Source organism: Passer domesticus, chromosome 15 (assembly GCF_036417665.1).
Source record: "Passer domesticus isolate bPasDom1 chromosome 15, bPasDom1.hap1, whole genome shotgun sequence".
NCBI classification, from domain to species: Eukaryota; Metazoa; Chordata; class Aves; order Passeriformes; family Passeridae; genus Passer; species Passer domesticus.
Window position 1 is genome coordinate 3,723,223 of NC_087488.1, and position 12,818 is coordinate 3,736,040.

General features: G+C 43.9%; 1 protein-coding gene across 2 annotated transcripts in view; it reads left to right on the top strand.

Moving 5' to 3' along the window:
- KATNIP (katanin interacting protein) overlaps positions 1–3,655 on the top strand; it is a 55,634-nt gene extending 51,979 nt beyond the window's left edge. For both annotated transcript variants that reach the window (XM_064390464.1, XM_064390466.1), the window contains 2 exons: positions 2,029–2,117; positions 3,427–3,655. In XM_064390464.1, coding sequence (XP_064246534.1) covers positions 2,029–2,117; positions 3,427–3,482 — 145 coding nt within the window. In that variant the 3' untranslated portion in view covers positions 3,483–3,655. The remainder of the gene's footprint in view (positions 1–2,028; positions 2,118–3,426) is intronic.
- Positions 3,656–12,818: the final 9,163 nt, after the last annotated feature.

The window sequence follows — 12,818 nt, forward strand, 5'->3', positions numbered from 1 at the left end:
AAAAACCAAGCACCAAAATTAAAGAAAATAAACTCCTCTGATTTGACACAGATGCTAATTAAGAAGCCAGAATTCTACTATTTTATGAACAGTCTAAAATAATGAACTTCTAAAATGAGAAATGAATTGCATTTGGGGGAATGATGCTTTAAAACCACTAAGTTGGCAATCTCATGGAGAATGTGATGAAATCCAGTGAAAAAGGCACTTACATTTAGAAGGTCAAGATTGGTAGGGTCTAAAAAACCAGTCCCTGGCAAGGAAAGTAAAGATTTGAAAGAATAATTTATTTTAAATGGGATTGAAGAGTGAAAAAATGAAAGCTTATAGAAATGAACACTTTCTGACATGTTGGACAGCTGACAAATGGAGTGTTTTGCACATGCATCACTTGGAAAAAAAGAGGCAAATTTTGCATAGATAAATGGTGTGTGATCCACTCAGAAGGATATTCAAACATTTAGAAATAAGCAGAAGGAACATGAGATGCTCTGAATAAAGACAGAAGTTCACATTTGCCTGCAGGGTTTGTTTTCTTGTGTTTCCCTGAAGCATTGGCTGTTGGCCACTGCTCCTGCCAGAGGTTAAATAAATTATTATTGTTTGGATGCGTTGTGTTGGACTCGTGTTTTTGTACCAGTGGCTGTGTTGTCATGGTAAGACTTGGAGGTGAACAGTTTCTCAAAGTCAAAAAGTCACTGAAATGAAATGCCTTGAGGAAATGAAAGTTTTGAGAAAATTGTCAATGGGTTAGAAAAAGAAGGAAGATGGGAAACAAAACTTTACATTCCTCAGCTTCAGATCTTTCTGTGAGTAAAATTATTTTATTGAAACCAGAGAATCACCAGCTGTAATCACAGATCTTTTTTACATAACTTCCTTTGCACATATTTATAAGACACATGTCCTTTGATCTACTTTAAAGAGGAGTTTTTGGGGTCACAAACACTGCATGGTCTCTTTTCCAGTGGAGAGCATGCTGAGCCTCTTCTCCTGCAGACTCCTGTGCTGGAGTTTTCTTGCTCTTTCTTCCCAGCCTGGTCTGCAATCATCTTTTCTCTTTTCTTCACCTCCCACCCTACTAAAATACAGGGTACTTCAGCAGCAATGGAAGACATGCTGGATAATATCCTCTCATTTTAAAAATGCTCTGGAGCTTTTGGATGCTGTTGCTGGAGCTTGTGATGTTGGCCTGTTCTCCTTCTCATGGCACTGTTCAGTATTTTATGAACCTCAACTTGAGTCTGATATTATCATTAGTAGTTTAAATTTTGGTTTGCTTCAATATTGGCTCTTCTGCTTCACTCTGACAGTTTGAGGGACATTAAGTTTTTCTTCAGAAATAGAAACCCATTTTGTGCAGTATTTGGAGAGAAAAGAAAAAATATACTTTTATTGCAAAGGCACAAATGGGGTTTTTTGGGCTATGTGATAGGGAGATGTTATTAGTGATGTTTTCCTTACCTTTCAATTCAGCTCATAGTTTTCACTGTAATTTGTTTAGTTTAATTTACCTTTGAAGTTATTACTTCTTTCCCATAAAGAAATGGTTAAAATTTTGCAAGCAAAAAAAGCCTGCAAGCTTTTAAAAAAGCCTGCAATCAAAACTTGTCACAGTAAATGAGTTTTGTTTGGTTCAGAAAAGTTTCAAATAATGCTCTTTCAGAATTAGAAAGCAGTGTGGAAGTTCCATATGGGGATTTTTATACCCCTTTGTACAGGTCTGATGTAAAATCTCACTTTGCTTTGTGGTTCAAGCTGTGTAGGCAGGCTTGAAAATTGTAGAGTGAATATGATATTTATATTTGAATGTGTGCCTGAATGAATGCCACTAATTAAAACTGGCAGGAAATCCTTCAGGTGGATGAGGACAGGACAATTCCTGGGTGGGTAATCCTGTGTGGTGTGGCTGTGCTGTGGAGCTTGCAGGACTCCAGACATCCCTTCTTTGCTGTCCTTGTCCATGACTCTCATAACTTTCCCCAGTGTTGATGATTTTGGCCGTTGTACTGATTTCAATCTTTTCAGCAATCATGTGGGGGATCAGGATGTACGAATGATGAATGAAAATGAGATTGTCACCAGCAGCAAAAAGAAACAAGTTGTGGCTGATCCGGGTGAGTTCTGTCTTCCACATTTTGCTTCTGCTCAATTCCTGCAGACACAGTGTGGATAATGAGCATTGTTATAGCCCTAAACTGGGAAAAGTGGGAAGTCTTATGTATATTTAGCTCTGCTTTTTCTGTCCTAAAAAGACAAACTGCAAATTTCATCATCTGGTGGGTTTCTGCTCTGTATCTAAATCTGAAAGAGGATGATGTGGTTGTGGCTCATCACAGCACTACAAATGCAGAAATCCTCAGCAAATAACCTGGCTGAAGATAAATTGAAACTGGCTGTTAATTGTGCAGGTTCATTGATAGCTTTTGGAATAATAAGCTCATTGCATCCCCACTGGCCTTTTAAGCAGCTTCAGAGATGGTTCAGATGTGTCTGAGAATCAGCTGCTTGCAGCTCCTTGAGCAGACCCAGAATCACAGTGAGTGTAACAAGGGGGGAACCGTGTTGACTCTGTTCCTCCCACTGTCTTTCTGGTTGGTCTTTTTGCTTACAAAGTGATAATTAAAAATACAACCTCTCTTTTTTTCCCAAGGAGAAAGAGTAGATTGTATTTATAGTCTGGAGTACCAGTCATTCATTGTAAATTACTCAGAATAGCTCCCTAAATACATCTCAAATTCTCAGCCAAGCTGGTATATTCATGATTGGTTTTCTCTCCTGAGCATGACACTTTCTCCAATTAGTTCTCTAGAAAGTGTTACAGATATTATTTGATAGCTTTTAATAACAGTTCTGTAGGAGAAGGATTTGAAATGCCATTGCCTGTGAAAAACAAGCTTGAAAGTTAACGTATTTAACAATACTTGTCAAAAGTATCCTGGACATCCCTGTGCCCACTGGAATGGCATCCTGGCTTCCAGAGCAGACCTGTCCAGTAAAGAGCAGCTGTCATTGCCATGGCCATCACATCTTTTCCAGCACTGAGGACACAGAGCCTCTGAAGTCACCAGCTGAGGGTGCCTGTTGCCCTCTGCCCCATGTCCCCTCTGCAGTTCTGGCTGGTATCAGCCACAGAGGGTGTTGATAACACATTTGTGCAATGATTTGGGTTGGGGGATACTTCAGGGGGTTCCCTCCTTGAGGAAGGGTCCAGCCTCCTACTCAGGTCAGTGTAGCTTGCACAGGAAAGGAATTCCATGGGACTGTGGAAAAGCTGGCAGTGTCAGTGTCAGAAACATCACTGAGAAGAGTAGCTCTGCTTCATTCTAGGGTGGAAAGAGAAATGGGCATTTCTGCTCCTCATTTTACCCCATGGCTTCACTGTTAGTGTACAGTGCTAAAGCAGCTCTTCATTTTCCTCAACAGCTCTGCGCCCCAAAACCTGCATGAATGAGAAAGGACTGCAGAGGAGGAAAAGATAACAAGGAAAGTCCTGAATGCATCCAGCCCTAAGGAACTGCACTCCAGATCTCCAAAATATGCATATCCAAATGGAAGATTTTCTATGTCTGCTGGTGCTGCACCACCTCCTCTTGTGAGAGGCAGTTTTATTTGCTACAGGATTCTTTTTTCAGAATGAAATCTGAAGCGTGAATTCAGTTTCCTGGGTTTTTTTTTTTTTTGGTCATGATCTGTCTGAATTTTCCCCCTTATCTCTTAATTGAAAATTCAGGGAAGAAGGAACATAAAGGAGAGAGTGAGGAGAGTGAGAACCTTTCTGCTGACAACTGTTCTGCCAAGTACTGAGAACTTGGGTTAAGCAGGATTGTCCACAAGTTTTTTTAGATTATTTCCAAAGCTTTTATTCCTAAATCCTAGCTGGATGATCACGAAGATGCTCACTGGAAGGAGGTGTTGCTTTATTTCTGATGCCTGTAAATAGTTCTCAGGGAAATGCACTTATTAGAGGGAATACTCTTTAGCTGTCTGTCTCTGGGCATGTTTTGGTGCCAGGGCTGTCTGTAGGAGCTGCCACTGTTTCTGACACCTAGACAGGTTCCACTGGGCTTGTGGAAATGTGATGGATGCTTTTAGGAAGTAGAGACCAGGGAAGTGGCTTTATCAAGGTTTAATAAGTGCATTTCAGCTGTCACCTTTTCATGTTTTGCAGTGAAATAATTATTTCTTTCATCATTTCACTACCACGGAAAAATCAAGTGAGGTGTTTTACCTGGAGTGCCACTGACAGGCGCTCTGCACATCCTTCAGAGTCCTCCTGCTACAGAGCAATGTTTTTTCCTTCTATTTTGCCTGAATTTTTATGAACAAGGAGGCTATGCCTCTGTGCTGCACTAACCAGATGTTGCCAGCAACAGATCATCACTTCTGAGAAATGGTAAATGCCTTTTAATTAGCTGAAGGTAAGGAGAGAAGTACATTTTTAAACAAAAATACCCTGCACATGTAGTCATTTAAATAAAAACTCTAACCAAGTAAATATGCTGCAGGATTTGCTATGCAAATGTACTTTTCCCTGCAAACTTGGTATTTGTGACAACCTGTAAATTTCTTCCATGGATTCTCATTTAGAACTTGCTCATTCCTGTGATTCTGTGATTGTTTCCAGAGAGAGCTGAATGCTGAAGTCAGGATGTGCTTTTACACATAAACCAGAGATAGTGGTGCATCTCAGTGTAGAACCAAACTGTGCTGCTTCCCTTTCTGCCCTGTCAGGAGTGTAATATCTTGTATATTTGATTATTAAAACTTCACTGCTGTTGCCTGAGCTGAAAGGACACAAGATACCAATGCATTCCCAGGTTTCTGTGTACTGATGGAGCAAAACAATTTATTTTGTACTAAATACAAACTACTTTACTTTTAAATGTAAAATAGTGTGTATGAGTACGTTTTACTTTGTTTAAGGGCTCTTCCCAAGCTGCACTGACTAAAGAACCCTCTTGTTCTGAGAACTGCCCCCTCGTTTGCTTCTGGTGTAATTGTACCAAAAACCAAGTGCTAATTTTTGTTCCAAATCATGTAACAGGCATCTCCAAATGAAAAAGAGGAGAAGCTGAGAGGAGGGGAATTGGAAGGGCTCAGAGCAGATATAAATGTCTGTGTTTGGAAGGGGAGAGGGTGTAGCAAGGATTTCAAGGCTTAAGGCACAATCTCAGATTTGTCATGTAGGCAATCTCTGGATGGGATGGGGCCTGTCACATTGTTTGTTCTTCTGAGAAAATTGCATTGGATGTGCAGAGAAATGAAATCTGCTGTTTCCTGGCACTGAACAGCATCTCTCTTATTGATCTGAGAAGATAAAGAGGGGGAGAGGACTTCCTGTGCTCACCTGTCTTCTCTGTATCTGTCTGGAGCATCTCAAGTCCTGCATGGTGGGCTAATGATTTTTCAACCCTAATGCTCCAGGTTTTGGAAATTACTGCAAACTATTTGGTCAAGCTCAGGTGGGTCACAGTTCTCTCTGTATTTCCCTGCTACCAAGTCTTCCTCACCTCAGCTGGTGACTGCAACCAATTTTCAACACCTTTTGCCCCTGGAAATCTGTATCCAGTGCAGCTGGTCTGGCATCTGCCACAGAGTGCAGTGGCTTCAACATTTACATCCTCTCCCAGCAGCCCTTGGACCCATTCAGATTCCCCACAGCTGCCTCACTGTGGAAAGACCATGATAGTCTTGAAAATATTTTAAAAGATTGTCAAGTTGTGGAATATCCTCCCCTGCAGTGTGTGTGTGTGAGAGAAGGGTTTGCCAGCCTGCTGTCTGTGATGACAAAAACCACCAAGGCACAGCCTAATGGACTCCTTGGTTCTAGTCAGTCATTCCAGAGAGCAGCATAATGTTTAGAAAATACTTCATTCATCTCTGTGGGGTAGGAGCTGTCAGTGTTTGCCCTCCTAATTGGAGCTGAGATGTAATGACCCTTTATGTAACCAAGGATAATTAAGAGTCCTAGTCAGCCCAATACACTCAAACATAGACACTTGACTCATTTCTTCAGTGAATCAGGGTTAAAAAAAGGGGTTTATTCCATTTTTCACCTTTTTTTTAAAAACTAACTCCTCACAAGTACATTCATGTCAGACTGGCATTTACAGGAGGGACAAGAGGAAGAGTAAACATGCAATCAAGAAAATCCCTACGGAGCTCTTGAGTCAATGTCAGGCACAGTTTCATCAGGAGTAATTCAGCAAGGATGTGCCCAGTAACATCATTTGACATTGTCAAAAGCACAGCAAAGGAAAATGAAGGATTCATAGGAATTCTTGCTGAATATATTGATGTAAATTAATAAAGTTTTACCCAATTTCAATATCTGAGCACTGCAAAGACTTTTATGCCACAGTTGCTCACCTTTACCTGTTGTGGTTGGATTTAAAGGGCTTGGATCAAGATAACAGAAATCAATTTGTTTGTCCCACAGTGACACTGAGAAGGGCAGAGGATAAAGAAATAATCTGTGAGGAAGTACATGCCAGGATGCCTACTTTTTGATCTGGAAAAAGATATTTTTGTCAGTGCTCACAGTGTAATCTGAGATACTGGGAAGACCTGCAACTTTTCAATTTCTGCCTTTTTTGTGAGGAACATTTAAACAGCAGGGAGAGGCACCTGTCTGTGGAAAAGGGAGCAAGCAGTGGTGCAGGGTGTGAAAGGCAGCACAGAAGGCACAGAAACCTGAGTGTATTCCTGAGTCAGGACACTCATCCATGAACCCATAGGAGCCTCATCCAGCAGCTGAATTAAACTGAGCCCTGCTCATGGCTTAGGCTGGACTGGAACATGAATTGTACTGCAGCATCCTGCTCAGGTGGTGCTGTTCTCTGCAAAATCTCCTGCTCCTGCTGCACTTGTACCATGTCCCTGCTGTGTCATTGCCCTGGTGATGCCCAGCCCTGCCACACCAGGGATGTGTGCTGGGCTGGTGGCACTGACAGTGCCCATGAGGGACTGGGTGCTGTGGGACTGGATGGGGGTCTTGGAACACCCTGCAATGGCCAGAGACAGGAGCTGCTGCCAGTGGGGCTGTGAGGGGGAGAGCAGTGCATGAAGGAGGTTGAATGGAGTCTTTAAACTTTCTGAAAATCCCAGGAAACACTCACTTCCCAGCAGAAGTCAGGTAGGAGCAAACATGAAGGGCTTTATTGACATCTGGGTTCTGCCACATGCAGGGGATGAAGTCAGCTTTCCTTTGATTGACTGGTAGGAGAAGCATTCCCCATTCCCTCCTGCTCCCTGCTGGATGCAGCTCCTCACCATCCTGGGAATACAGCCAGTGATGGGAGCCCAAACCTTGTGCAGAGTGCCTTGGGTGCCCTCTGTGTTCTGGGGCTGCTGATCCAGAAGGCTGAGCTCCAACAGGAGCTGCTCTTCTGGTAAAAGTCACTGAAGCAGCCAAATCTCTTCCAGGATTCTTCAAGAAATATGAACAACAGACACCATGTGGTGATGGTGTCATTGTCCTTCACCAGGCACTGAAACTTGCACCCTGCAGCATCCTGGGTTCCCTTTTGGCTTTTTTCCCATCATGACTATCTTACAGCTGCATCATCATGCTTAGAAGGCCAATCTGTCTGCCAGAACCATGCTGAAAGTGCTGCTCAGAGTCACTGCTTGCCTTGCTGCTGTGACCAGCCCATTCCACTCTCCAGCTCAGGTGTGCTGCAGGACTAGTTTCATTTCTTACTTCTCCCTTAGGAAGGGCACTTGCTCTCTGATCTGGGTGTCACCTGTGGTATTTTCTGAGACCCTGACAGAGGCGAGGAAATGATGAATCTGACTCCATGTTCTTAGAAGGCTAATTTATTGTTTTATGATCTATATTATATTAACGAATACTAAACTATACTGAAGAATACAGAAAGGATACAGACAGAAAGCTAGAAAAGATACTAATGAAAACTCATGACTCTTTCCAGAGTCTTGACACAGTTTGGCTCTGATTGGCCAATAAGTAAAAACAATTCACATGAAACAAATGAAACAATCACCTGTTGTATAAACAATCTCCAACCACATTCCAAAGCAGCAAAACACAGGAGAAGCAATGAGATAATAATGTTTTCCTTTTTCTCTGAGACTTCTCAGCTCCTCAGGAGAAGAATCCTGGGCAAGGAGATTTTTCCAGAAAATATGACAATAACAGTCACCCACTCCTGTGTCACAGGACTGTGGCTCCTGTTTGTGTGGGATCCCTATTTTTGGGGATGGCACCTTCATTTTGGAGGTGTCTCCTCTGAGGAGCAGAGAGGGAGCAGTGTGACACCCTGGGAGGGTGTCTGCTTCCCCCTGTGGGCTGAGGCCCTGCTGGTCAGAGCACAGGAAGGGAGGGACCTCCTGGCTCGGGCCTCTTTGCCCATTTCTGTGACTATTTGCTTGTTTGCTGAGAAATGACTTAGAGCCCATGTGAGACACAAACATCCCTTTATCACACTGCTTGTATCACCCTAATGGAATTCTGTCAGCTGAGGATAAAATGTGGACTAAGAAAGCAATTATAGAGTGAATCTCCAAGCTGCAGGAAGAGCTGAGAGATGGGGACCGAGTGCCCAGCTGGAGTAATTTCTTGTCCAACTGGCCTCTAAATCTTACTGGGAAAAGATCAATTTTCCACCATTGTCTGACAGCATCAGTTCCCTTCACCCTGGCTCAGGACCCTGTGAAGTGCTGCAGTGTTAAAGAGCCCAAAAGGAAACACTTGCAATTGGTGACTTCCTTCTTACAGACCTAGAAATTCCTGGAGAAGGGGGAAATCAGGCTGCAGACCTTCTGTCTGCCAGCTCTCCTTGCTGCTGGCTGAAGGAGAGGACTGACCATCCCCATGAGCAGCAGGGAAAGCGTTTCCCAGCCTGGAATAGTGCTTCCAACACCCCATGAGCCTCCACCCATGGCTCACTGCTTTGGCTGTAATTAGGAGAGGAAAACCACCTGACCTGTGAGCTGCCCTCCCCAGGTGTCCTGGTTATTTCTGGAAGGTCTCAATTAGGCAGTGAGAGCACAGGGAGATCCTGCCTTTAGCTTTCAGCTTGCTCAAGGTCTCTTTGGGTGTGACTAAAATCAACTTGACTCTCAAAGTCTTAGTGCTGGTCTCTGTCCTATTGCTCATGGGACTTCCAAAAATGCACACACTTTGTGCAGTTTGTGGAAAGAGAATGGACATTTTGGGGACTATAAATCCAAGGAAATATATCAGATAGGTAGAATTAGCTCACCTGAACTCCTCCCTCTAAGATATCACAGAAGCACTGAGGATGGAAAAGACCTCCAAGATCATTGAGTCCAACCTGTGACTGATCACCACCTTGTCAGCCAGACCAGAGCATTCATAACTCCTCAGTTATAAAAGCAGGCAGGTCTCTCAGCCAACTGTAAAATAAAATATCCAAAAGAATGATGGAGGGAAACAGCACATGAATGAATGACAGGATTTTGTTGGCAGCAATGTGGCAGCTGAGGTAAGGTCCTGCTTGTGCAGGAGGTACATGGAATGGAGCTTGAGGATAAAAACACAGAGTGAGGGGACAGGAGCAGATGTGTGCCTCAGGGAAAGTGCTGCCTGCAGGTAGGAAGTGAAATGCAGCAGTGCTGCTTGGGAGCATGGAATTTGTTGTTTCAGAGTCCATTGCTTGTTTTCCTCAGCTTACCTGGATCTAGCTGGGAAAGGAGCTTCACACTGGTTTTTGACAGAACATTGTGCTGGGCTAAGCATGTGGAGGTGAATGTCAGTGCTAGAAATAGCCAAGTCTCCTTCTCAGCAAAAGAGCATTTTTATCCTGAAAGTCTTGTGGCCCTGGAGGAGCCTGGGGTGGGAGCAGTGGAAGGGGAGGTTTTGGTTCTGGACACTGCACCTCAGAGCCAACATACGGGCCAGGATGAGACTGGAACTCAGCTGCTGCCTCCTGAGGGTGTGACCCCAGCTGAGAATTATGGACTGAGCTGGTCTCCAGACTGTGCCCAGGCAGTGCAGCTGGAGCTGAAACAGATGTGAGGCAAAGCTGGGATGCAGAGCCAGTGTGGTCAGCAGCAGGGCAAGGGAACACAGAGGGAGCTGCTGTGGCTGGGAGGGTTTCTCAGAGAAATGACTCCTCACCCAGGGGGACCATTGTGCTGGAGAAAGAGAAGGACCCTGTGGTAAATGCAGGGAGCCAGGACAGCTGAGCCCTTTTATCTCTTTCACTGAGAATTCTCTTCTGCCTGACAGCGTGAGGTGGCTGCCAGAACAGAGGTTTCTGTGTGAAACAAGCTGAGGAGAGGACTTTCATCTTGAGCAAGAAAGAGCGTTTATGTCTCCTCAGAAAGGGCCAGGGAGCCCCAGCAGAGCAGGAGGATGCTCTGGCCAGTCCAGGGAGCTGGGACACGGTGGGGCTCAGCCCTGCAAAGCCCCAGTGGGGCTGTTCCTGCCTCTTATTATTCCTGGCTCTGTGCTCCCATTCATCAAAGGTTTCCTTGACTGCTTTCTGCAATTACATACCTCTTTTTTTAACTTTACAGAAATCAGACCAGGTTGCACAGAGCTTCAAGCAGTCTGGCCTGGAAAACTTCTAGGGATGGAGGATGCACAGCCTCTCTGGCCAATCTGTTTTAATACTTAACTGTCCCCATAGGGAAAAAGTTTTTCCTTTGGTGCATAATAACCCTCCCCCTTTCCCTGATTAAAGGCACAGATCAGCATGGATAAGACTTCTCTCATTGCAGAAAGGTCATCTCTGTTGTTGTCATTGAGCTGTGTAATAATAAATTCCATCTCTCAGCTATAATTTCAGATTTGCAGATTAGCAGAAGTCCTATGATCCACCTCTTTTCCTGGTATGCTGGAGACACTGCTAAAAATAGAGTGAGTAGCAAAACTACCTGAAATGGTCTGAGCCTAAACAGTGGTAAAAACTAATTTACAGTGAATGTCAGTTCTGGCTTGTTTCCAAAGGAATGTTTTGGGACAGCTTGCTGTATACTGGAAATTGTTTGGTGAGGATTCGTTGGTGAACAGATGAATCAAAGTGACATTTCCATTACCAACAGGAGATCTCTCTGTGGCCAGAATTCATGGGGAAGGATGTGGGATGATAGTATGACTTTTCATTATGTTTAATATTGTCAGAGAAATTAAATAGCCACTATTATTCATCTCTCTGGGGTAGTAACATATCTGAATATTAACACAAAATGGGAGATCCGATCAAAACCCACTGACCCAGCAAGGCATTGATGTGTATTTTAATCATTCTCTATGGGCCACTCTGATAATTTACTCTTCATAATAAATTGGCCAGAAGCTGTGGTCTGCATTTCTCAGGGCAGGGCTGGGGAGGATCCGTGTTCTCTCCTTGTGTGTGAGCCCTTTGGGATGTCCCAGTGTCACTCCTGTTCCTGGGGGAGCAGCATCGAGGCCCTCAGGACATCTGCACTGCTGTCACCTGCCTGTGGGCTGGGAATAAGAGTCCAGAGATGATTTATAGGGCACTTGTTTCCCTGTCAGACTCTGAGGAGGGGAGAGGTCTGTGGGGGAGGGCTCCAGCTCGGAGTGGGAAAGGAACCACTTACAGAAATGGATGGATAGCAGAAATGGAAGAGGGTCTCGGGAGGCACCTTCACCTTGGAGAACAAAGATTGCAGGTTTATTGTGAAAATGAAGTCAGGTTGAAATGGAGTGTGCCAGGGGCAGTGGCTGTATAAATGTATAGAGAACACATCATGTGGAGCAGACATTCAGGGAGGACTAATGGAGGAAGCATTACTGGTAATTAATGGCACTGCCCAAACCCTTGTGACTCACAATTCAGGACAGATGATGCCTGTAATTGATATAAAGATGCAGACAGTTGCCTAAAACTTGCTGTGCTGTATTTTAAGTCATAAAGAAGAAGAGCTGGTGGACTTGTTTTGCATAAAGCATTTGCATTATGCAGGGATATTATTATTAACAGTACGAAGGGGTAACCCTTGAGGTCATAAAATGCATGGTTCAATGAGTGACTTTGACTGCAATTATGCATTAGAGATATTAATGAGAAGGCTGACAAATGAATTGGTGATGCATGTAGATCTAACCACAGCAAAGAGCCCTCCAAACCAGTGCTACAAAAAGTTTGCCATTTATCTTCTTTATCCACTGATGCAGATGTAAATTAAGTTCCTTTATTATTTTTAAAATCTTGTTGTTGTTGTTTTTGTTGTCAGAAGCTTGTTTTTATTGCAATGGTTTCGTTTTTGCAGCACAGAGTTTATTATTCAGGGTTTTTTACTGGAATGCTGTCTGATCAGAGGGGTTGGACAAGCTGACCTCCAGAGGCTCTCTCCAGCTGAAATTATTCTGTGATTCCAGGAGCAGCATGCATCAGGACCCCCTGTTTAACACAACTTATCTGCTGAAGAATCTGTTCTGCCAACTGGAGCCCATCGAGCCACAGCAGGGGGCATATTAATAGGTTGCTTATTTAATGCAATCAATCAGTGCAAACCACAGATTGCCCGAGGCTGGAAAAAAATATTGTTGTCCTCACACTTCTGACCAGACATCTGCTCTGGGAGAGGACAGGGGGGAGGCAGGCTGTGCCAGGCTCTGAGGCCCTCAGGACACAGGCAGGATGGAAGCCCAGCAGCCAGCATGGCCCTTGAATGAGTGTGATGCTAATGACTCTGGACCCGGGCAGGGCTGCAAAATAGCAAATGTAATGCCTGTAGTTAAGAGAGAAAAGGAAAGAAAGTAATTTGGTCTGGTATTGGGTCTTCGAGCTCGAGAATATGTGTTCAAGGAAAAAAAAATAGTTTAATGAAGAGTAGACAGAATGCAACATGGATTT